General features: G+C 40.3%; 1 protein-coding gene across 4 annotated transcripts in view; it reads left to right on the top strand.

Moving 5' to 3' along the window:
- Positions 1-27,399, top strand: part of gbf1 (golgi brefeldin A resistant guanine nucleotide exchange factor 1) — a 227,515-nt gene that overhangs the window by 16,367 nt on the left and 183,749 nt on the right. For all 4 annotated transcript variants that reach the window (XM_061963809.1, XM_061963834.1, XM_061963827.1 and 1 more), the window contains exon 3: positions 1,152-1,218. In XM_061963809.1, the coding sequence (XP_061819793.1) occupies positions 1,152-1,218 (67 nt within the window). The remainder of the gene's footprint in view (positions 1-1,151; positions 1,219-27,399) is intronic.

The raw sequence follows: 27,399 nt of genomic DNA, 5'->3' as shown, positions 1-27,399 counted from the left end.
AATATCGTGATATCGAGTATACGTTCTCATGCAGTTGCTTTTAGCTGTGGGCATTACACTACAGGCTTTCCTCCTCTTTCCAGTCTCTCCTTCTCACAGACAGCGAGCGCACCTTCTTACACACGTCACATACTGTCACGTCATACGTCACATACGTATACGCCCTCCCCGAGCAGAGAGGTAGCAGCACGGGTAAAGTTAGCTGTGATGCTAGCGGAGTGGTGCGAGCGCTAATACAAGAGAAAGAAGATGCGAATCTGGTAACAAATGGAGGAATAATTAATTCCCAAGGAAAACAGCAGGGGGTCCATCGTCTGGCGGTGGTTTGGCTTCAAGTGGGAATATGTCGAACAGACAACCGTAATTTGTCAAGTGTGGGGCAAAAGCGTTGCTATAAAAAGTAGCATTACTGCTGTAACAAACAGTTCAGGGTGTCCCAAGTTACCGGAGTGTGTTAGGTAAGGAGGAGGAGTTTTGTCCCTCCAGAGTTGCCGAAGGGCTGTGACGTAGGGTGTGTGTGGTTGTGGAAGTAGGTGTGTGATGTTGACATTATAAAAGCGGTGGCTACCGAACCTGCTCTAATGTCTCCCGTTTATTATTTTATTAGATAAGTACACTGTATTGGCGAACCCAGGACACTCGGCTACACTGCTAATATGTAGCATCATTTGAAAAGTCACCCGCAAGACAATGAAGAGTGCTTACTCCGCACGTCAATATCTCCGTTTGGTGCCACACGTCCACACCATCAAAATGCAAACATTTCCAGATCAACACCGTATGAAAAAATTGTGATTTTTTTTAGTTGTGATTTCCTTCTCTGCATGAAAGTTTAAAAGTAGCATATGTTAATGCAGTATGAAGAAGAATGTTTTAATGTAGACACACAGAATCATCATACTGCTGTGATTATATGCATCAAGTGTTCATTCAAGGCTAAGGCAAAATATCGAGATATATATTGTGTATCGCGATATGGCCTTAAAATATCGCGATATTAGAAAAAGGCAATATCGCCCAGCCCTAGTATCAGCCACAAGTGATGCTTTTTTTGTTATCAGCATTAAAATGCATTGATTGGGATCTGTTTATTACAAATTTTGAAAGATTTGAAAAGGTGAGAGATTGAGCAGTTGTCATCTTTTTTTCAGGATGAAGAACAGGACCCCTTGTTGAACAGCTTTGGCCACCTGAAGGAAATACTCAGTGGCATAAAAGGTTTGTGGCAACCATAATCTTACACATTGAGAGTTATTAACCCAAATGTTTTGTTTGTTACATACTGTAACTGTACATAAGGATAATTGTTGGTACCATTTTGTTTTAGAAGGAAAAACGCAACCTACTCAGTGGCCTAGTGGTTAGAGTGTCCGCCCTGAGATCGGTAGGTTGTGAGTTCAAACCCCGGCCGAGTCATACCAAAGACTATAAAAATGGGACCCATTACCTCCCTGCTTGGCACTCAGCATCAAGGGTTGGAATTGGGGGTTAAATCACCAAAAATGATTCCCGGGCGCGGCAACCGCTGCTGCCCACTGCTCCCCTCACCTCCCAGGGGGTGATCAAGGGTGATGGGTCAAATGCAGAGAATAATCTCGCCACACCTAGAGTGTGTGTGTGACAATCATTGGTACTTTAACTTTAACTTTAATAGTGAGAATTAATCCAACTTAAAACTGACAAATGTCATGAAAATTAGCTAAGGCAAATTGGACATTGCTATCATTTTGACAGATGATGCTAAACTTTGTGAAAGGCAGGGGGACTTCCAGTATTAGTATTATTCATGCATGGAACAATACACACAAACCTCCAGCTATGTGGCAGTAGTGCTCAGATTAATCAACATTCTGACCAAGAGATACCTCCCCTGGTTTTACCGTGACTACGGTATGTAATAAAAATGTATCATTATTTAGAATAGGCTCTTTATTTGGAGCAAGTGCCAACCACTAGTTTGACCCATACAGATAGGTAATATACAAGTTCTCAATAGTATTTCAATTCAGGGTGCAATCGTGGAAAAAACTGTCTCTCGGAGGAAACAACAGAATATAATTGAAAACCACCAAGTTAAGGGTACCAACATGTTTGTCCTGGCCAGTTTCATGAGTGTATTCATACAGGAAAGGCAGTTTTTGGTTTAAAACATTTCATTGTACGATTTTTTTGTGGTTCTGACATTTTCCCATTAATTAAAAACTTCCGTCCTGAGCGATTTGGTTGGAAAACATGAGCATTGGTTTAGAACTGGTTATGTACGATGCTGCAAAAAACACTACGGTAGGAAAAACATTTGACTGACGACATGTCTTAGGACCAAAAATCGTCAGTAAAGAGAGTACCTCCTGTATATATATATTGGGGGGAAAAAGGTATTTGATCCTCTTTACGTTTATCCCCTTACAAAGATATGAACACTCCATATGTTTTATGCTAGGTTTATGTAAAGAAAAAAATCCAGAAAAAAAATAATAAAGATTATCAGTTATAAATGGTTGGTGTAGAAAGTATTGTTGGCAAACAGACGTCAGCCGTGTCTTGTAGTTTGTCAGCAGGGTTGCAAACATGTCAGGAGGTATTTTGATGAGTGAACTATTTTAAAGTAAAATGTTTGCATCTCCATGTTTAACAGGAATGATGTTGTTGTTGGATTTATATTCAACATTTCTATCCAAAAACCACGTCTAGTCCACTTGATGGCAAACACCTCCATTTCTTCAGCTTTTAACCAACTTCTTTGGATGTGTATCCTAAATCCACCAGCTTGTCCGGGTATTCTTCCTCGGACTTGCTTGTTTTCAGTCGGGTTTAATACTATATGTTCTGCTGTTAAAAAAAAAAAAAAAGCGGCCGGCCACTTCTCTAGACTTTTAAGTATCAAAATGCAGCTTGTAAAATTTTATTAACTAGTTTGCAGCTACTTTATTAAGTTATTGTCATTAAGTTTCTGGAAAATTACCCTCCACATTCCTAGGATTTTTGGCCCCTCGTCATACTTTTTTAGGTAATTTTTAGTGAAAACGCAAGGGAGTATTTCTATTTATCCTGAAAAAGTTCTTGCAGTGAAAATGTACTGTATGTATAGTGGGTGAGCAGAAAACTAATCCACATTTTAACCACATCAATCTGTGCATAAATGAAGTCAAAAGCTTCACAAAACTGTTAACATGTGTTTTGCGCACATTGGCAGTGGCCTGGGGCCTCATGTATTATGAGTTGCGTGGGTTTCCTACTAATATTTGGTATACGCTTAAACCCAGAAAACGGCGTATGCAAGAAAAAATTCAGTTTGCGCAGGCACTAATCCAAGCACATTTCTTTGTTACATTCAGAATTGATTTCAGATATCTGTGTGGCTGGGCATGCCCAGACCACGCTCTCTTATAAATACGTAAATCATATTTGAAATTAGCCATTTGCCTGAGTTCTGCCCAATCAGGATTTAGTATGACTCAGTAGTAGGGATGTAACGGTAAACAGTATAATGATAAACAGTGGTAAAATTCCAGACGATAAGTAATACCGTTTAAATGTTTAATTACCGAAAAACTGTCATTCATTAATGCATTTTAGGTAACACTGCTTACTTCCTGAAAACTGAAGCGCACAGCGCATGCGCACTGGAGCCGTTCGGCTGCGACAAAACATGGCAGCTATTACATGGAATTTGCTTTGAAAATGTTCCCTCAGAGTAAACGGAGCCGATCTCTTCGTTTCACTTCATTTCAATCGCTTCTACTTCCGTGGAGTCTCGGTTTATGTTTAAGAGCGCAATGCTGTTGGAGGAGAAAAATATTTGATGTTGCAGTTTCATTTTGAAAGTGCAGCTAGCATCCTTTTGTCATCTGCTAGGACTGAGAGTTACCATGCAGCAGGTGATGTGTCGGGAACGTTGCCACAACTTCTTTATAAAGTCTTTAGTTTGTTTAATGTGATCGTCAATTGTCCTTTATTTTAGCTGCTAACAATGCCAGTGTTCCAATAACATCAATACTAGCTCAAATGTTTTGTCATCTCATCAAATTGAACGCAGTCTCAGTTGTCGGTGAGGCACAAAGAATGTGTATTAGATGTGAGAAGTATCACTCCTGTTTATTTTTGTTGGCCAAACTGTTGCACTGAAGTACATGGTTGTTGGAGAAGAACAAAGCTTGTTTATTTGACTTAATTTTCATTAGCCAAACTGTTTTTTTGTTTTATGTTGATATCAAAAAGTAAACACATTGTTTTTTATATTACCTGTGTTTTTTTGTTCCACAAAATAATTACTTTAATGACCATTGATGTGACAGCATTTTGTTAATGTTTTATGGTGTATAATTAATACCTATATGACATATTTCTGCTCAAACTCTCAATGGATCTTTACACACATTAGGACATGTAAATGTATGTACATAACTTAAAAAATACCTGTCTATGAAAATGTAAAAATTAGATAAAGGCATCGTGTAATAAAAAAGATGACACGCTGATACTATTAATGAACAAAAACACAAATATTTGTCTCTAAATCTGTCTTTAAATCAGTCTGTAAATGTGTACCCAGTTCTTGTTTTTAAAAAATCACTGAAGATATGGAGACTATATATTTATTCAGCCATAAAAAAAGGTTTATTCATTCCTATGATGACTAAAAGTCAATTTGTAACCAGAAGGTAGACCATAATCTTGGTATCTGTACTTGTAGTAATAATGAAACTGTGCATTACAGTATTTTATATGCTGTGTTTAGTCTGACAAACTCATGCTGGCTTGGATAACACTGCATGTTGTCATGTCTTTGCAATGAGAGACCAGCAGCTCTCCACCAAGAGTCAATACAGTCCGGCCTAAACCCACACTGCTTTTGTCTGTCTCTAGAGAATGCCTCTGCCATTGTGAGATGGACAGGCACTGCTGGCTTAGAAATTTACCATGTTGGTTGACCCCTCCTTTTTCCTTGCACTGATGCCAATACATTTTATTGGCGAAAACAAAAGCATGCACTGTTATACTTCAACTGCTTTTTTAACTATTGTATTTACCTTGTTCGGAGAGACTAAAATAATAATAAATGAAGGTTGTTTGTATCTAGTTGCACCCATAAGACCAATTTCAAAGGGTGCAGCTATCAATTATTTTAGTAATCGAGTAATCTATCAGTTTGTTCAATTAATCAAGTAATCGGATAAAACACAACTTTCATTCTTCTTTTTCTAATAAATTCACATCATTAACATTAAATTTGCACTTTTAACATGTCTTCATTATAAAAATAAAAAAACACTAAACAAAAAAGCCTTAGCTCATTGCCACCACAGATCACGGCACCCACACACCAGCGCTCTCATGTGCGCTCTATTACTACGGCCATGTGAAAACTATGTTTGTGTATTTAAAATTCCAGGCACTCCATGCAGTCTGGATTTTACCCTTTTTTATTAGTTACAGTCATTAAACGATGAATCGAAGCAACAGAATATATATCAAAGATTTTCTAATTAAAAATAATTAATTCATTAATTGTCACAGCCCTAAATGAAAGACAATGACAGATCAAGTTATGACAGCGTAAGTGTGTGTTCAGTGCCTTACTTTTTTTTCTTACATTGCCTTGTTCTTTTCATCAGCATAACATTGTAGATCTTATTACCGTATTTTTCGGACTATAAGTCGCAGTTTTTTTCATAGTTTGGCCGGGGGTGCGACTTATACTCAGGAGCGACTTATGTGTGAAATTATTAACACATTACCGTAAAATATCAAATAATTTTATTTAGCTCATTCACGTAAGAGACTAGACGTATAAGATTTCATGGGATTTAGCGATTAGGAGTGACAGATTGCAGAGGTGTGGACTCGAGTCACATGACTTGGACTCGAGTCAGACTCGAGTCATGAATTTGATGACTTTAGACTCGACTTGACAAAATGTGAAGAGACTTGCAACTCGACTTAGACTTTAACATCAATGACTTGTGACTTCACTTGGACTTGAGCCTTTTGACTTGACATGACTTGACATGACTTGCCACTTTCCCCAAAATCCAAAGCTTAAAAAGTTATTTGGGAGCGCTCCGTATTTTTCATTTTCTTCGTCTGTCTATCAGCGTGTTGTTCCTATCAGCTGGTGTGCTGTCAGTACAACAGCCAATCAAATTAGATATACGTTGTTTTCATCACACAGCATTCATCCAATCAAATTGCAGGACAACCAATGAACTAGAGTTGTCCAACAACGTGCCAGTGATAAACAATTATGTTAAAGTTGGTTTCGTTCGGGTATAAAAACTACGACTTGGTCAACAAAAAACGAATTGCGGTATGCAAATCACGCAGTTTGAATATTACAGACGGAGACGCAACAACTTCCAACTTCGTTCGACATTTGAAGTTGCACAAAGAAGGGTAAGTTCTGAATGTAAGATAACGTTTATTGGCTAAGTAACGTGACTTTTATTTGCTGTGTAGTTAAATCAGTGAGGCTGCAAACTCACTGCTAACGTTATAACCATAGACATCTTATAAGTAGACGCAGCATCGAGCGCTACTGCCTACTGGCGCAGACGAGGCGCGTGGCCGCCATCTTGGAGTGGTGATCCGCTCCACTCAGTGCAATTAATTTGGCAGGAGCAATGAACTGTCAGCGCATTTAATTCATTTTACCTCACTGAATACGACTGATTTTCACCCCCTTTTTTGTCATACGTGTAGCCATGATAACAGACACATGTTTTGGCGTGTTTTATTATTCATAGTTTGCTTAACAGTAATATAATATTCTTATACACTATAAATGACCAGACGTCCGAGATCAAAACTGGGAATATAATCCCAGAGAAGGGGGAAATAAACGGTAATCTATTTGTAAATTGAAGAAACAATATGATTAGGTTATATATACATATGTGTGTATCCTACATAAACAATGTATGAATACATTAGATATCTATATATCTTAGGGACCTATAGACTGTATCTCTGTTGCTTCAGCAGCAGAGAGTTTATTCTGTCTTGACACTTTGTATTGATATTTTCTATTACATTCTTCCCTTAAATGATAATGTTTGCAGTGATTGTTTTATATGTATTATTTTATGTAAGTCGCTTTGGATAAAAGCGTCTGCCAAATACTTAAACATATATAAACACCTGAAAGTCTTCATATCAGCTAAAACCACCAATCTGTTTCACTGGATTCAGAATAAAACCAAATTCTGTTCAACCCAACAATGTTAGTATTTGAATATTGTTACTTGAAGACTGATTCCTGGTTACAATTATACTGTTAAGAAAGTATTGTCTTATACTTTGCCTAAAATGAGAATGCATCATAATCAGTGGCGGCTGGTGAATTTTGTTTTAGGTGGGGCTGAAAGTTTGTAAACCAAACCCCTGTAGGGGCGTCATCCTCCCCCAGAAGATTTCTTTGTGATTTTCACATATAAATATTGAAGATCTTTGATCCTTCTCAACTCTGTGGTAATATTATTTTCATAAAATACAACCAATAGTACATTAATGTTAAATCTCACTTGTGAAAAGTAATCCCCCGATTCCTATTTTCAACAGTCCGCTCATTTGAGCAGGAAAACGGTGAACACCACCATCTTTGTTTTCTACCTGTCAACTGTCAGTTTCGGCTGCTGGCCGGCTCCTCATCAGCACTTCAAGATGGCGGCCAAATTGCTCACGTCACAGCAACCAATGCTGCGTCTACTTATAAGATGTCTATGGTTATAACGTCATTGCAAACACGGAAATCTGTTGCGTCCACTGCAGTTTGCTACCTTATTCATACTTTTTGTCAAGTGATTTTTTTTTAAGCAGGGTTTCATGAGGTACCTACACATAACGTTACGTTAGTCAATGTATCACACACAGTAACGTAACGTTAGACGGCAGTCAGCAGCACCGCGTATTTTAGCCACCTACAAAAAGACAAACATAGTCAAATAAAGGTCAGTTAAAATGTATACTATATTAAGAATATGTGTACATATTGCATAGGGTCCTGACATCTAAAAAGTACAACTCTGTTCATTGTTATGTTCATATATTTGTTATGTTTTTCATGTGTACGCACACATAAACACACATACAGTATGAGATGAGATCAATGAGATAAGGTAAGAACAGGATAGAAACTGCTGTGGAACTAGTTACAATGCAATATGCCATGGAAATACAATGTTAACACTTTTGTGCAAATAAGTACAGTTGCACTTGTTTTTTTTTCAAATGTGTTTATTCTGTAAAGGAATGAGTTACATGTTTAAAATGACTGGTTAATAGTGCTATTTTGAAGTGCAATGTCAGCACTATCTTTTTCCCTGCAATTTCAAATGCACTTGTTTTAATAAATAAATACAGCGTTTTAAAAGCATACACAATCTGTGTAAATATATTAGTCTGTGGTTAAATGACTTGAAAGGACTCGAAACTCAAAATGCAGGACTTGGGACTTGACTTGAGACTCTCCTGTCTTGACTTTGGACTTGACTCGGACTTGCCCTGTCTTGACTCGGGACTTGACTCGAGACTTGAGGGTAAAGACTTGAGACTTACTTGTGACTTGCAAAGCAATGACTTGGTCCCACCTCTGACAGATTGTTTGGTAAACGTATAGCATGTTCTATATGTTATAGTTATTTGAATGACTCTTACCATAATATGTTACGTTAACATACCAGGCACGTTCTCAGTTGGTTATTTATGCGTCATATAACGTACACTTATTCAGCCTGTTGTTCACTATTCTTTATTTATTTTAAATTGCCTTTCAAATGTCTATTCTTGGTGTTGGGTTTTATCAAATAAATTTCCCCAAAAAATGCGACTTATACTCCAGTGCGACTTATATATGTTTTTTTCCTTCTTTATTATACATTTTCGTCAGGTGCAACTTATACTCCGGTGCGACTTATACTCTGAAAAATACGGTACTTGCTTTTTGTTCAGAAGCTTGGTATTTTGTTCGAAAATGTTGTGGGTGTGCTGTGCGGAGCTGGTTATGTTAGGCCTCACATTGTCCCAGATGTGAGCGCTGTAATTCCATTCACTCAAGTGTGTGTCCTATCAATCCAACAACAAAAAGCAAAAAGTGAAGGAATGTGAATTAGTTCCCTTAAGATTTGTCTGCGAGGCCAGGTCTGTTGCTTTGTTGCTTCTTTAGCTATCATTTTCTGTGTCTGTGTGCTCTGTTGGACTTACAGTGATTGACAGGACCATATGCCACAGAGCTGCAGCATAGTGCAGCTGGAAGTATATCGTCTGTGATTTTAGTTGCATAAATATAGCAGGTTGTCTTGTCAAGAAGAGAGATAAATTGTTCTGGGAAAGTGTTCCGTTCTTTTTGAAAGGAGGAGAAAAGTTTCCATCAACTCCTTCAAAATTCTCTCTGGACTGAAACAAAGCGAACACCATTGGGGAAGCGGTGTCACTGATTGAACATGTGGTGTGATCCCTCAGTTCCACGTTCTCACTCAGTCGAACAAAGCAGGGCCCTCATTGGTAGAGGGATGTTGTGGCTGCCAGTGAGTTGAGCTTTGAGATAAACCAACGTGTAAGCTGAATCATAAATTTAACATGAGTCATATATCATCATATATAGCAAACATATATGATGTTTGCCATATATCCACCAAACCGTCAGTCTGGTTCTCTTAGGTTTCAGAAGTCTGATCTGATGTGAGTTTGGTGTAGGTGGGGTTGCATCAGTGGCATTTGAACATCATGCCAACTAATAATAAAAAGATCAACCTGCAAATAATGTGACATGTTAGAGTGCTGTATGCTAGCATTATTCTGAAACAAAACACAAGCAATTCAATATGATTTGTCATAAACCACAGTATATAACCTTCAATAAAAGAAACTAAACATGGCACATTTCTCAAAGACTGGTGCAGTATTTCAGTACGAAACAGTGATACAAATGCATACAGTACAGAGTAGACAACCAAATTGTATGATATTCCATCCTATCTTTTTTCTATACTGTTGACGGTCAGGGTGACTACATCCTAATTGTATCCATGTCTGAAACTTGGGGACCTCATTGCTTGTTACTGTGATACCAACCACCAGGAACCCTCTGTAAAAACAAATAGAGGTTACGGAACGATGGTGGGGGCAGACAGACACTGACTTCAATGCTTAAGTCATGGTGTTTGTCTTTCTAATTATTTGAACTGTTAACCAAACATAGGAACGTTTGTTTTTAAGTGCTGATAGTTCTCTCTGCAGTTGTTAATGATGCAAATAAGATGAGGCTATGTAGTTTAACTAGAACGCCCAAAGGGCAGCCAAATGGCTGGATTAACTCAGGTGTAAACAGCCCATCTTGAGACTATTGTTCTGTAAATTCTGCTGAGGATGCAGACCGTCTTCCTCTGTTTGGGCGCATAAACCGTCAGTGTGGCACCAGAATTAAAAAAACACCGGAGTGCTAAATTCCTTTCGGTCCAAAGTCTCTTTTGCTGATTCTGAAAGCGCCTGGCCAATCTTGTTGACTACGCCAAGGAGGGCAGTCTTCCGGCTGAGCAGTCATTGCGCAAATGACAGCGATGTAAAAAAGTTATCTGTGGTAACGATTTTTCTTTTGTCCATGAATGGTTCCATGAGCTTCATCATTACATTTTCTGACAGTCTCTCCCCCTTAAGACGTCTGGTGTCTTTACCAGGATATGGAATGATATTGCACACATACTTGGATTTCAAGTCACATGCCACCTAGAACTTGATGCCAAACTTGTCAGGTTTCATTGCAAAGTACTGCAGGAAACCGCAGTGAGTCTTTGTTGGAAAAAGTTACTCGTCAATGGTGATGTGCCTGCCTGTTTTATAGGATGTGATGCAATTATCAACAAAAGACCCCAACCATCCGAGAATGCAGCAAACCCGTCAGTCCCAACTCGTTCACTGCGCGTGTCCTTCTCATCAAAGCGTATGACCATGCGTCATGCAATGATGGAAGTTTGGTCACCCCCGCAGAATGAGGATGACATTAGTTCAGGGAGAGCCATGAACTAATTGTCATGCTGTGTCTGGCGTCAATGCTGAACAGTCCACTCCTGAACAGTTCAAAGCATGTCAATAGTGACTAAACAGAGGAAACTCTGTAAGCGACTCAACACCATTATTCTGAAAAATGTTCACTTCATAAAAGAGTATGGCAATAAAACTCTTCAAAATAAATCAAATAAAACAAACATTCAAAAATAAAAACACTAAAAGTCAATGGCAGTATTGTACAAGGCCACTTGAATATGGACTACATAAGAAACAGTATTTCTAATCAGATCAGAAATACCGTATTTACAGGTAATATTACTTACAGGAAGACAATAACTCACAGTCAATGCCTGAAGCTTCCCTCTATTCAAGCATACCCCTGATCTGAGAATGCAAGTGGTGCACCACATTCTGATGTAATGGCTGCATTTCCAAAAAAAGTGGGTAATTGTTGTCATTGATAAATCAAATCAAATCAACTTTATTTATAGAGCACATTTAAAATTTACCACAGGGGTAGCCAAAGTGCTGTACAATGAGCAGGTTAAAAGATAAAACGAGTACCGAGCAAACACAACACAACACAAACAGAACACGATAAAAAATAAATAATTAAAATAGAATTAATAAAAACATAAAAACATAAAAACAGGATCACAGCAGGTGTATTATGGGATGGATAAAGCTTATTCATCCCACAACAGGGAAATTAGACTTAGACTTCCTTTTATTGTCATTAAAATTTGAACTTTGCAGCACAGATAAGAACAACATTTTGTTGCATTAGCTCATGGTAGTGCAGGATAAAAGAGCAATAAGGTGCAGATATAAATAAATATATTACTGTACAGATAAATATATTGCACTTTTGCATATGCATACGCATTTTGCAATCTCCTGGATAGGAGGAAGAGGAGTCTTGATTATCTTTTCTGCCATCCTCACCACTCTCTGCAGAGACTTCCAGTCTGAGGCACTGCAGGCTCCAGTCCAGACAGAGATGCAGTTAGTCAGTAGGCTCTCTATAGTGCCTCTATAGAATGTGGTGAGAACGGGGGGAGGGCGCTGTGCTCTTTTCATCCGACACAAAAAGTGCATAATGATAAATGATAAATGGGTTATACTTGTATAGCGCTTTTCTACCTTCAAGGCACTCAAAGCACTTTGACAGTATTTCCACATTCACCCATTCACATACACATTCACACACTGATGGCGGGAGCTGCCATGCAAGGCTCTAACCAGCACCCATCAGGAGCAAGGGTGAAGTGTCTTGCCCAAGGACACAACGGACTTGACTAGGATGGTAGAAGGTGGGGATTGAACCCCAGTAACCAGCAACCCTCCGATTTCTGGCACGGCCACTCTACCAACTTCGCCACGCTGCTGAGCTCTTTTTACAAGAGCTCCAGTGTTTAGGGACCAGGTCATATTGTCAGTTATCTGCATCCCCAGGAACTTGGTGCTGCTTACCATCTCCACCGCTGTGCCGTTGATGAAGAGTGGAGTGTGGCTGGACTGGTGCTTCCTGAAGTCGACGATGATCTCCTTGGTCTTGTCGACGTTCAGGACCAGGTTGTTGGTTCTGCACCAGTCAACCAGATGTTTCACCTCTTCCCTGTAGTCCATGTCGTTGTTGTCACGGATGAGGCCCACTACTGTGGTCTGTCTGTGAGGAAGTCAAGCAGCCAGTTGCATAAGGGGGTACTGAGTGCTGCGGGATGATGGTGTTGAACGCCGAGCTGAAGTCCAGAAACAACATCTGCACGTGTGTGTCCTTTCCTTCCAGATGTACTAAGCTCAGGTGGAGTGCAGAGGAGATGACGTCCTCTGTGGAGCAGTTAGGGCGATAAGCAAGCTGGTATGGGTTGAATGTGGGGGGAAGTTTGGAGACAATGTGTTCCATTACCAGCCTCTCGAAGCACTTCATTATGATGGGGGTGAGGGCCACGGGGCGATAATCATTGAGGGAGGAGATTGTGGGGTTTTTAGGCACTGGAATGATTGTGGCCGTCTTAAAACATGATGGTACCACAGCCTGGGTCAGCGAGGTGTTAAAGATGTCTGTGAGAACCCCGGCCAGCTGGTCTGCACATCCCTTAAGCACCCTGCCCGGAATGTCATCAGGTCCTGCTGCTTTCCGGGGGTTCATTCTCCTCAGGGTTTTCCAGACATCCGCTGTGTCTAGGTTGAGCGGCTGCTCATCAGGGCGAGGGATGGATTTCCTTGCCGGAGTGGTGTTAAGTGCCTCAAACCTTGCAAAGTGGTTGTTTAGGTCATTAAGGAAGCTGATGCTGTTGTCGCAGGGACGGGGGGCAGCTTTATAGTCCGTGATGACATGTAGCCATGCCACAATCGTCTAGTGTTCGTGGGGTTCTCGAAGAAGTCCTGCACTTTCTGACTGTGCTGTGCTTTGCAACCCTAATAGCACGGTTCAGGTTCTGACTGTGCTGTGCTTTGCAACCCTAATGGCACGGTTCAGGTTAGCTCTGGCTGTTTTAAGTGCTACCATGTCGCCAGATTTAAAAGCCTTGTTCCGAGCCTTCAGCATTCAGCATTCTCGCTGTTCATCCAGGGTTTCTCGTTGTCCTGTGTGGGGATGTTCTTGATCACACTAACATCCTCCATGCACTTCTGAATGTATGCGGACACAGACTCTGCATACTCCTCCACACATGTGTGATGATTGTCAGTGGCGGCTGCCTTGAACATGTGCTTTCTGTGCTTTCGAAGCAGTCTTGTAATGCTTCCATCTGGCCAGGTTCTCACCTGCTTCACTGTAGCTTGCTTTCTGATCAGCAGGGGCTTGTATGCAGGAATTAGCATCACAGATAGATCGTCTGAGGAGCCAAGGTGGGGGCGGGGTGCCGCTTTGAACGCATGCTTAATATTGTTGTACACCATGTCCAGCGTGCTTCCACCCCTGGTTGCCAAATTCACATATTGATGGAAATGGGGAACACAGTTTTCATGTTATCTTGATTAAAGTCCCCTACCATGATGAAAACTCCCTCTGGATGTGTAGATTGCAGTTCATTGATAGAGCAGTACAAAGCATTCAAGGCTTGTTTGATGTTAATACTGGGAGGAGTGTACACTGCTGTGAAGATCATAGCACTGAAATCCCGGGGTAAATAAAATGGCCTGCATTTTATAGTTAATAGTTCTACATCGGGAGAGCAGTGACATGAGACTATCGTCCCATTGTTGCACCAGTTGTTGTTGATATATATGCAAACACCACCGCCTTGGGATTTACCAGTGAGAGTGCTGTTCCTGTCCGACCGAAACATTGTTAGTCCCTCAATGCTAACTGCCTCGTCCGGAACGGTGGTTTCAGCCGCGTTTCTGTGAGAAATATGGCACAGCAGTCCCTCATCTACCGTCTTGTATTTAGAGCCAGCTTCAGGTCGTCCAGTTTGTTCTCCATGGAGCGGACATTTGAAAGCAGGATGGAAGGAAGCGTAGTTCTGTGAGGATTAGGTTTTAGCTTTGTTGTTAACCCCGCTCGGCATCCCAGTTTCTGCTTCCGATCACACTGCTTACGTCTCCTCCGTCGACGGTCCCCGCTGGTACTTGGCTCCGCTGCTTCACAGGCCGCTGGATGTAGCTGGCGTAGTATTCCCATGCTACCGATGAGGTCCAGCGTATACGCATCTTTTGGTCTAAAACTGTTTGATTTATTTACATATAAAATTGTCTGGCGGTCGTATGTTACTATGGAGTGACTTTCGTTGGAAGTTAACTTTGACATTTACAGAATTTACCGATATATTGGCCAAAAAAGTTCCATTACTACCATGAGCCTCTGCAGCCGCAGCCGAGCAGGGCGTCGCCATCTTGAGGTGTGGTTGCAGCCAGATACAAAAAGTACACAAAAATAAGGTAAAAAAACACATGAGAAAACAAGAGGGAAATATTAAAGAACACAAAGGAAATTAAAAAAGCACAGAGCTGATGTGTTAGTACATTTTAAACTGCCTGCCATGCGGGCGTTGCAGGGGTGGTAAGAAGACCCTGGGCGTTCTCGTGTTAATAAAAGTATACACCTGTTCTATAGGAATGTATCCCCATACTGGGACAGAAATGTAGTTGTGTAAGTTAGCTAAATAACACAAGGCTATTTAGTTTCATACAAGGCATTGTTTATATTCCAACATGTGACTTCTTCCTAGAAGTGAAAACCAGTGTTGGCCAATCAAGCTAAGATGACTGTTGTGCAGCAAGCAGCGTGCGAACTGAGTGCAAAAGATGCTTAAATCTTCCCGCAAAAAGCAGATACGAGCAAAAAATCCAAATATGCAATGGAATAGATCCCTATACTTTATCAAAAAATGGTTTGTTGAGTGATATCAAGGATTTTACGTCGGTTGGGTTCTCAGACATATCGGACTATTTGTGCTCCAGACACCACTCACACACGACAAAACTGATGGAAACTTGGAAAAGCATGGAGGTCTACAACTTCATTATGTGTGGGTGGGTCAAGTAACTTGGTATCAAGACTCTCCCGAATAAATATGCATAATTTTTGCTTGGCTAAGGTTGCATTTCATGATTGGAATTTGTGTCTAAATAAGCCGTGTTTTCCCCGTCTTTATCAAAATATAGCTCTCAATGTCAACATTGTGCGTGTGCTGAAAGCTTCATTTACAATTGCTGCCTTTGGTAAAAGCCTAATTCTTTTAGGTCTTGCTCACATTTGCTTTCTTTCATTTAAAAACGTTTATCCTTTTTGTGATGTGAACGATTTGAACGGCCGAAAACAACACAAGCATTTTTTCTTCAAGAAAGGCTAAGAAGCTCCTAGTACCCATTGAGAACAGAGCTAGCTTGACCACCACGCAAATTCTAGCAATGGACCTGTTCTTTTGAACATTTATTCTTAAATGACTTCTGTAGGGATCTGGCGCGATATAAATGACTGCTAATCACCTCTTACATCTTACTGAGATTTGATAGAGGATCGCTGTTTTGGATTTGCAATGCGCAGACATGTTTTGTTACTCAACTAGCTTTTATTGTGGAGCATATTTACATGCCATTTAGGTGGAAACGATCCCTCAAGTAATTTGAGTACCTTGTTTGCAGAAAATGATTGAGTATTTTTTCTCTGTCTCGATTAATCTTTTGTTTATTAGTAAAGCTAAAAGCACAATATTACTGTTAGCGGCCTAAGATAAGTCAGCCACACTAGCTAAAAGGGTTAACATTCAAGAACTAATAGCGTGACTGACTTAGTGCATGAGTGCATGGTGACAGTGATAGCGATATCATGTTTCTTTAACAATACAGCAATAATAATGGGAAATCAGAGTTTTAGAAACCAATGGTTATTAGCACTAACCGCTAATTCAAGGTACTTCCGGCTTGAGGGTCAAAATGTAATTTCCCAGTAAAACTATGTTGTAGTGTAATGATGATTATAGTTAAGGGAGCTTAACTATAATCACATTATCATATATATATATATATATATATATATATATATATATATATATATATATATATATATATATATATAAATAATATAAACGGTATAATCTATCGCTGGGTAGAACACTACTCTGAACTCTACGCCAGCGACAACACTGTCTCCAATGCAGCCCTCTGCCATGTTTAGTGTCAACCTGTAATGGAAGAACTGGACATGGAACCAACAACTGAGGAGCTAAGCAAAGCGATTGACAGCCTAGCATGCGGTAAATCACCTGGCAGTGACGGAATAGCAGCTGAAATCCTCAAGTGTGGAAAGCCTGCTCTCCTCGACAAACTTAACAAGCTCCTCTGTCTGTGCTGGAGTGAAGGTGCTGTGACAGATGAGACAGTGTTGATACCAGGCATCCTGTTTAGAGGTCACCACGCACCGCTCATCACCAGGACATCCCATCCCTACAGTGAAGCATGGTCGTGGCAGTATAATGCTGTGGGGATACTTCTTAGCTGCAGGAACTGGGAGACTAGTCAAGATAGAGGGAAAGATTAATACAGCAATGTACAAAGACATCCTGAATGAAAACCTGCCCCTGAACGCTCTTGAACTCAGACTGGGGCGACAGTTCATCTTTCAGCAGGATAATGACCCTAAGCACACAGCTAAGATATAAAAAAAAGAATGGTTTCAGGACAACTCCTGTCCTTGAGTGGCCCAGCCAGAGCCCAGGCTTGAATCCGATTGAACATTTCTAGAGAGATCTGAAAATGACTGTGCACCGACGCTTCCCATCCAACCCGATGGAGCTTGAAAGGTGCTGCAATGACGAATGGGCAAAACTGTCCACAGATGGGTGTGCCAAGTTTGTGGCATCGTATTCAAAAGGACTTGAGCCTGTAATTGCTGCCAAAGGTGCATCAACAAAGTATTGATCAAAGGCTGTGAACACTTGGGTACATGTGATTTTTTGAAATGAAAATACTTTTTCACATTGTCATTATGGGGTATTGTGTGTAGAATTGTGAGGATAAAAATGTTTTTTTTTTCCAATTTGGAATAATGCTGTACACATAACAAATATGGAAAAAGTGAAGCGCTGTGAATACTTTCCGGATGCAGTAGAGGTCATTTTCTTTTTTTGTCAAGTCTGCTGAAGAAACGGTACAGCAATAAATCCTTTATATATCCCTTTATTTGTATTCATACAAATACAGGTTTTGAGCTCACAGATGCCCCTGCGGTACAAAGCCAAAGTGGCCTTTTGACTGACAGCTTTTCTCCATTTGATCCCAACACTGAAGAATTTCAGCAGCACACTTCTCTCTAATTGACTGGAATGTGCAACAGCAGATACTCTCAGTATACATAGTAGTTTTTTGTTGGACAATGAGTTGATTGTTTTTTTGGTCTTATGAGTTTTTGACTCAGAGAATTGTGTTTATACAGTTGTGCAGTAACTCCGTTTTAGTAAGTACCGTATTTTCCGCACTATAAGGCGCACCTAAAAACCACAATTTTTCTCAAAAGATGACAGTGCGCCTTATAACCCGGTGCGCTTTATTACGATTAATTTTCATAAAGTTTCGATCTCGCAACTTCGGTAAACAGCCGCCATCTTTTTTCCCGGTAGAACAGGAAGTGCTTCTTCTTCTACGCAAGCAACCGCCAAGGTAAGCACCCGCCCCCATAGAACAGGAAGCGCTACCTACCGCCCGCCCCCGGAAGAAAAAGAAGCGCGCGGATATTTCGTTTCATTTCCTTTGTTTGTCTACATCTGTAAAGACCAGACTACAAAATGGCTCCTACTAAACGACACGCTTATAACGCAGAATTTAAACTTAAGGCAATAAGTCATGCCGAAGAACACGGAAATAGAGCAGCAGCAAGAGAATATAACATAAATGAATCAATGGTGCGTAGGTGGAGGAAGCAAGAAGATGACCTGCGCCAGGTAAAGAAGACAAAACAGAGCTTCCGAGGGAACAAAGCACGATGGCAACAGTTGGAGGACGAACTCGAACAGTGGGTTGTTGAGCAGAGAGCAGCAAGCAGAAGTGTCAGCACCATCACTATTCGAATGAAGGCAACAACGCTAGCAAGCGAACTTCACCTGGATGATTTTAAAGGTGGTGCTTCTTGGTGTTTTCGGTTTATGAAAAGACGCAATCTCTCCATCCGCACACGGACCACTGTTTCACAGCAACTGCCTAACGACTTTAAAGAAAAGCTGGCTACTTTCCGTGCATATTGTAAAAAGAAGATAGCGGAAAAAAAGATCCGGCCAGAGAACATTATCAACATGGACGAGGTTCCACTGACTTTTGATATTCCTGTGAACCGCACTGTTGATATAACGGGAGCACGTACGGTGAATATTCGCACCACTGGGAATGAAAAGTCGTCCTTCACGGTGGTTCTAGCTTGCCATGCTAATGGCCAGAAACTTCCTCCCATGGTCATATTCAAAAGGAAGACCTTGCCAAAAGAGACCTTTCCAGCCGGCGTCATCATAAAAGCTAACTCGAAGGGATGGATGGATGAAGAAAAGATGAGCGAGTGGTTAAGGGAAGTTTACGCGAAGCGGCCGGGTGGCTTTTTTCACGCTGCTCCGTCTATGTTGATATATGACTCTATGCGCGCCCACATCACAGATGGTGTCAAAAAACAAGTGAAGCACACAAATACAACACTCGCCGTCATTCCGGGTGGATTAACCAAAGAACTCCAACCGCTGGATATTGGTGTCAACAGGGCATTCAAATCACGACTGCGAACTGCGTGGGAAAAATGGATGACCGAAGGCGAACACACCTTCACTAAGACGGGCAGACAACGCCGGACAACATACGCCAACATCTGCCAGTGGATTGTAAATGCCTGGGCAGATATTTCTGTCACAACTGTGGTCCGAGCTTTCCGGAAGGCAGGATTCACAGAACTGCTGCACAACAACAGCGACACTGAATCCGATGATTTCGAAGAGACGGAGCCCGCCATTTTGGAAGCCACGCTAGCGCAACTTTTCAATTCGGACACCGAAGACGAAGAATTCGAAGGATTTACCGGTACGAATGAAGAATAACTTCAGAAAGTGAGCGCTATGTTTATTTTGTGTGTTGTGTGTTGTGACATTAACGTTCGAGCAACATTACCGGTATGTTGCTATTGCTCTACACCATTTTGAATTTTACTATGTTTGTGATTGCACATTTGTACATTTTGGGACAGAGTTGTTAGAACGCTGGTTTTCAATATATTATTAAAGTTTGACTGAACTATCTGACTGTTTTTTTGACATTCACTTTAGCGCAGCGTTTTTTTGACATTCACTTTAGCGCAGCGTAGGCGCGGCTTATAGTCCGGGGCGGCTTATTGGTGGACAAAATTATGAAATATGTAATTCATAGAAGGTGCGGCTAATAATCCGGTGCGCCTTATAGTGCGGAAAATACGGTAATCTGTTCCAAGAGGTTAGACGAAAACCGAATCGTATTAAAACCAATTTTAATATAATCATAATTAGAGGTGATCCGACCAGCTCCTTTATTGTAGGGCTCCTATTTTCCAGTTTTGCACACATTTCCATGAATTCAATAAATGGGATGGGAATTACTTATTACAAATGCACTGAAGTTGGCAGTGATAAACGCTTATTTCGTGAAACGAAAATAAATGTAAAACGGCATCAATATACACAAATTAAAGATGCATCATTAATTGATTTTTAATCGAATCCTAGCTCCTGAATCGTAATTGTAATCAAATTGCGAGGTGGCCAAAGATTCCCACATCTAAAAATAATAATGTAATGTTAATGAGGTCAAATTAATCCGTCTCAGACAGCTAAAAATTTGAATACAAAAACCTCTACAGAAAATAACCAGAAACACGTGGTTGCCATCTTCATACTTTGAACATTCGCGCTTCAGCACTTTGAGCAAAGACTTATAAGAAAGTCTTATTTCCTGACAAAGAAAACACTAAAGAAAGCATGATGCTGTTACCACAATGCTTCCTTTTTAGTGCGCTGTTTATCTTCTATAGGTTTTTTTTTTTTTTTTGCCCAACCATTTTTTGTTGCAAATATAAAATAGTGTCACATTTCCTAAACGTTTGTGGTATGGTTAGGAATGTAGAGATTAAGGATAAATGGCCTTAAAATTCTTGATGGTTAATATCGGCGTTATCGATTACGGCACTTTTAATAACTCACAATGACTGCTCAATTCCGGGAGAAGCAGCTAGCCTGCTAATCGCTAGCTATCTTAAATGCTAACATGAATAGAGGACATAATGTATTTCTACATTAAAAACGTGTACCCCAATCTGAACTTGTATTAAAAAAAAATATATCTGAGCAACTACGATATTCAATTGTGCACATTGAACCTACAGGCGGTGCACTCTTTACACACATCGGGCAAACATGTCTACAACTGCAAGTGAACCCACGTTATGTCAATTCAGAATCAGAATCCTTTTATTGCCATTGTCAGTGAGGGTTCACAAACTATGATTTTTTTGGTGTAATAGTGCTACATGAAACATTACCCAGCAAAACTAAGATAACCAAAATAAAAATAGAATTAAGAATAAGACAAAATTAATAAAATAAAATATGAATATACAGTAGATGATATAAACCAGAAGTGACACATGTCGCTTTTCCTTCATCATTAAGAAACACTCTTAAAGGCCTGCTGAAATGCGATTTTCTTATTTAAACGGGGATAGCAGGTCCATTCTCAATCAATCAATCAATCAATGTTTATTTATATAGCCCGAAATCACAAGTGTCTCAAAGAGCTGCACAAGCCACAACGACATCCTCGGTACAGAGCCCACATAAGGGCAAGGAAAAACTCACCCCAGTGGGACGTCGATGTGAATGACTATGAGAAACCTTGGAGAGGACCGTATATGTGGGTAAACCCCCCCCCCCCCCCCCCCCCCCCCCTCTAGGGGAGACCGAATGCAATGGATGTCGAGTGGGTCTGACATAATATTGTGAGAGTACAGTCCATAGTGGATTCAACATAATAGTAAGAGTCCAGTCCATAGTGGGGTCAGCAGGAAACCATCCCGAGCGGAGACGGATCAGCAGCGCAGAGATGTTTCCAACCGATACACAGGCGAGCGGTCCAGCCCGGGTCCCAACTCTGGACAGCCAGCACTTCATCCTGTGTGTCTCCCCCTCCACAAGGGATAGGAGGAGCAGAGGAGAAAGGAAAAGAAACGGCAGATCAACTGGTCGAAAAAAGGGGGGCTTTTTAAAGGCTAGAGTATACAAATGAGTTTTAAGATGGGACTTAAATGCTTCTACTGAGGTAGCATCTCTAACTGTTACCGGGAGGGCATTCCATAGTACTGGAGCCCGAATAGAAAACGCTCTATAGCCCGCAGACTTTTTTTGGTCTCTGGGAATCACTAATAAGCCAGAGTTCTTTGAACGCAGATTTCTTGCCGGGACATAGGGTGCAATACAATCGGCAAGATAGGATGGAGCTAGACCGTGTAGTATTTTATAAGTAAGTAGTAAAACCTTAAAGTCACATCTTTAGTGCACAGGAAGCTAGTGCAGGTGAGCCAGTATAGGCGTAATATGGTCAAACTTTCTTGTTCTTGTCAAAAGTCTAGCAGCCGCATTTTGTACCAACTGTAATCTTTTAATGCTAGACATAGGGAGACCCGAAAATAATACGTTACAGTAATCGAGACGAGACGTAACGAACGCATGAATTATGATCGCTAGTGGACAAAATGGAACAAATTTTAGCGATATTACGGAGATGAAAGAAGGCCGTTTTAGTAACACTCTTAATGTGTGACTCAAAGGAGAGAGTTGGGTCGAAGATAATACCCAGATTCTTTACCGAGTCGCCTTGTGTAATTGTTTGGTTGTCAAATGTTAAGGTGGTATTATTAAATAAATGTCGGTGTCTAGCAGGACCGATAATCAGCATTTCCGTTTTCTTGGCGTTGAGTTGCAAGAAGTTAGCGGACATCCATTGTTTAATTTCATTAAGACACGCCTCCAGCTGACTACAATCTGGCGTGTTGGTCAGCTTTAGGGACATGTAGAGTTGGGTGTCATCAGCATAACAGTAAAAGCTAACACCGTATTTGCGTATGATGTCGCCTAGCGGCAGCATGTACGTACTCAAGAGTGCAGGGCCAAGAACCGAACCCTGAGGAACTCCGCACGTTACCTTAACATAGTCCGAGGTCACATTGTTATGGGAGACGCACTGCATTTTGTCAGTAAGATAAGAGTTAAACCACGACAAGGCGAAGTTTGACATACCAATTCGTGTTTTGATACGCTCTAATAAAATATTATGATCGACGGTATCCAAAACCACGCTAAGATCAAGAAGCAACAACATAGATGACGCATCAGAATCCATCGTTAGCAATAGATCATTAGTCATTTTTGCGAGGGCTGTCTCCGTAGAGTGATTTGCCCTGAAACCGGATTGAAAAGGTTCACAGAGATTGTTAGACACTAAGTGTTCATTTAGCTGCTGTGCAACAATTTTTTTGAGGATTTTCGAAATAAACGGAAGGTGGGACACCGGTCGGTAGTTTACCATGAGGTCAGGATCGAGGTTAGGTCTTTTGAGCAGAGGATGAATAACCGCTTTTTTGAATGCTAGGGGAACAGTGCCGGAGGAAAGTGATAAGTTTATAATATTTAGCACTGATGGACCTAATAATACAAAAAGCTCCTTGATAAGTTTCCCAGGAAGTGGGTCAAGTAAACATGTTGTTTGTTTTATCCCACTTACACGCCGTAATAGTTCCTCTAATGTTATTTCATCAAAAAGACAGAAACTATTTTGGAGGGCAGTATCCGTCGTATATACAGTCGTATCTGTGTTAATAGAACCCAGTTGTAGCTGGGATGCGTTGTCTTTAATCTCCTTTCTAATGAGTTCAACTTTCTTATTAAAGAAATTCATAAAATCATCAGCCGAGTGGGTGGAGCTATTGGGAAGAGTCCCTTGTTGGGTTAGCGATGCTACTGTACTAAACAAAAATTTAGGGTCATTTTTGTTGAGGCGGATGAGATTTGAGTAATATTTAGCTTTAGCTAAGGTAAGCATGCGTTTATAAGTTATTAAACTATCACTCCATGCTTGATGGAAAACCTCAAGCTTCGTTGCGCGCCATTTGCGTTCCAGCTTTCTACATGATAATTTATGAGCTCTAGTTTCTTCTGTAAACCATGGGGTGCGCCTTTTAGAGGCCCTTTTTTGTTTTAGCGGTGCTATACTATCAATGGTTTCGCGCATGGCATTGTCAAAGTTGTTAGTGAGGTTATCAATAGAGCCGACATAATTTGGGAATGGTGCCATTACCGAAGGCAGTAGGTCAGCAAGAGTCATCGTTGTGGCAGCATTAATGTTGTGGCTGCTATAGCAGTTATTATTATTATTATTAGCTTTTTGACAATGAGTCTGAACTTCGAATTTTATAAGGTAATGATCAGACATTACTTTACTATACGGGAGTACCATAACTTTGGAGGTGGTGACACCCCTGACCAGCACTAGATCTATCGTATTACCGTTGCGATGCGTAGGTTAATTTATTATTTGTGTAAGACCACAGCTATCAATTATAGTCTGGAGCGCCACGCACTGAGGGTCCGATGGGGTATTCATTTTATGTGTCATACTTGATCATTTCTCGATATTGCCATATTTTTGCTGAAAGGATTTAGTAGAGAACATCGACGATAAAGTTCGCAACTTTTGGTCGCTGATAAAAAAGCCTTGCCTGTACCGGAAGTAGCAGACGAGTAGCGTGACGTCACAAGTTGTGGAGCTCCTCACATCTGCACATTGTTTACAATCATGGCCACCAGCAGCGAGAGCGATTCCGACCGAGAAAGCGACGATTTCCCCATTAATTTGAGCGAGGATGAAAGATTCGTGGATGAGGAAAGTGAGAGTGAAGGACTAGAGGGCAGTGGGAGCGATTCAGATAGGGAAGATGCTGTGAGAGGCGGGTGGGACCTGATATTCAGCTGGGAATGACTAAAACAGTAAATAAACACAAGACATATATATACTCTATTAGCCACAACACAACCAGACTTATATTTAATATGCCACAAATTAATACCGCATAACAAACACCTCCCCCCTCCCGTCCATATAACCCGCCAATACAACTCAAACACCTGCACAACACACTCAATCCCACAGCCCAAAGTACCGTTCACCTCCCCAAAGTTCATACAGCACATATATTTCCCCAAAGTCTCCAAAGTTGCGTACGTGACATGCACATAGCGGCACGAACGTACGGGCAAGCGATCAAATGTTTGGAAGTCGCAGCTGCATGCGTACTCACGGTACAGTGTCTGCGTATCTAACTCAAAGTCCTCCTGGTAAGAGTCTCTGTTGTCCCAGTTCTCCACAGGCCAATGGTAAAGCTTGACTGTCATCTTTCGGGAATGTAAACAATGAAACACCGGCTGTGTTTGTGTTGCTGCAAGCCGGCCGCAATACACCGCTTACCACCTACAGCTTTCTTCTTTGCTGTCTCCATTGTTCATTGAACAAATTGCAAAAGATTCACCAACACAGATGTCCAGAATACTGTGGAATTTTGCGATGAAAACAGACGACTTAATAGCTGGCCACCATGCTGTCCCAAAATGTCCTCCACAATCCGTGACGTCACACGCTGACGTCATCATACCGAGACGTTTTCAGCAGGATATTTCGCGCAAAATTTAAAATTGCACTTTAGTAAGCTAACCCGGCCGTATTGGCATGTGCTGCAATGTTAAGATTTCATCATTGATATATAAACTATCAGACTGCGTGGTCGGTAGTAGTGGGTTTCAGTAGGCCTTTAAGTAGTCATTCACGCTACAAAAAAAGATATTTCTAAAATGAACAGAAAGTGTCCCGTGAAGTGATCAGCATGCTCACATGACATCATGTTATGTTATAGAGGTTTATTTGCAATAGGGACGAAGTAATATGGGCTGCCCTGTGTTTACATTATAAACATGGCTCCAATTCTAGAATCCTGTTGGCTTGGTTCAAGGATTTTGTAGAACGGGAGTAAAGATTTTCTCATCCAAATGGTATAAGACATTGAGAAGGCATCAAGAAATTGGCTCTTGCAGTTTGTGAGACATTTGTGTGTTGCGGGGTTCGAGTAGACGAGCAGTCAAAGTCAGGAGTGGAGTTGACTTCTTAAACATTTTCTTTTCAGCTGTTTACTGCTCATTCATCTACAATTTTTTTTGCAACTGTCTGTTTTGGTGAATAATTAGGACGTTTGACACAGTACAGTATAGGTCGGATGAAGGATCGTTCAGCCTGCAGTCGCATTGGATACATATCTAATTTATATCCACGTGCGAAAGAAGCCTGAATTGGGTTTGAAAATAATTGTACTGTTCACATTGACATAAAAAAAATCAGATGTCACATATCCATCCATCCATTTTCTACCGCTTATTCCCTTCGGGGTCGAAAAATCTGAATGACCTGTAGTGTGAATGTTGACGATAATCTTCAGAAATAAAACAGAAAAAAATAAACCTATTTACTCAAATAACATTATTTGACTCTTAAGAAGCTTAAAGTACCAGTATAATGGAAAACTAAATGCTTCTTATATGCTGAATTGTTAGATTTTGTCTGTTAAACCATATCCAATTATATTTCCAATCCGCAAAGTATGTGAAAACATTATCTAAACATCCACAAAACGCCACAATTTCAAATGGTCATTTTGAATATTCTGCTCCAAAAAACTTTCCCTAGTTTTGGGATCTGATGATGTCACGGTGGAACTCCTTTGGTCTCTGCCCTTAGACAGCAAACCTGTCAAACTGGAAATATGCAAAAAATGGAACGAGATGTTTTTTGATTGAGTTTGATTGAGACTTTTATTAGTAGGTTATGCATAGTAAGTACATATTCCGTACAATTGACCACTAAATGGTAACACCCGAATAAGTTTTTCAACTTGTTTAAGTCGGGGTCCACTTAAATTGATTCATGATACACATATATACTATCAGATATATACTATCATCATAATACAGTCATCACACAAGATAATCATCAGGGTATATACATTGAATTATTTACATTATTTACAATGTGCTCTTTATCATTCACAATCCCTATGTAAGACAAGAACACGTTTTCATTTTTTAATGCATTCTGAATCATAAATAAACTTTTGCAAACGTGATTTAGCTATTGAGTCGACGGAGGCTTCTTCACTCCACTCACAAAGCCCTCTAAAAAACCATCCAAAAACCGCCAACAATACTCCATCTACATTTCGTGATATTGTTACCATAAGCGCTAACACTGATGACCTATTGAAGCGACGCACTGATCGCAGTGAGTTAACTACTAGTTTACGCTGCTATATTGTTGACACACTGACTTGAGCCAGCAGGTTAAGGCTGCAGCTAACGATTATTTTTCTATCGATTAATCTATAGATTATTTTTTCGATTAATCGGTTAATCTATAGATTATTTTTTCGATTAATCTATAGATTATTTTTCCTTTTACCGATTATTTTTTTATTTAAAACGAAGATGAAAAAATAAATGTAGGCCAGTTTTTTCAAAAGGCATGGCTTTTATTTACAAAAAAAAAAAGGATGGCCACTCAGTCAACATTGACAACAACATGACAAAATATTCTGTAACAATGTAAACATTTAAAACTTTTAACATTTAACAAAATTAAAAGTAGCTTATTTGCTTTTTAATGTGCAAATATAAAAGTAAACACCCAGTGCAAATCTTAATATTCTGCAATAGTATAAGCATTTCAAAAGTAAAAGTATTGCTTATTTTGCTTTAAAATTTGCAAAAATAAAGATAAAGATCCAATACAAAAAAGTGCAAAACGGAAATATTCTGTAACAGTGTAAACATTTCAACAAAAGTAAAAGTATTGCTTATTTGC

The sequence above is a fragment of the Nerophis lumbriciformis genome, linkage group LG02 (assembly GCF_033978685.3).
Source record: "Nerophis lumbriciformis linkage group LG02, RoL_Nlum_v2.1, whole genome shotgun sequence".
Taxonomy (NCBI): domain Eukaryota; kingdom Metazoa; phylum Chordata; class Actinopteri; order Syngnathiformes; family Syngnathidae; genus Nerophis; species Nerophis lumbriciformis.
The sequence above is the reverse complement of the archived record's forward strand: the minus strand, read 5'-3'. Positions and strand labels throughout refer to the sequence as shown.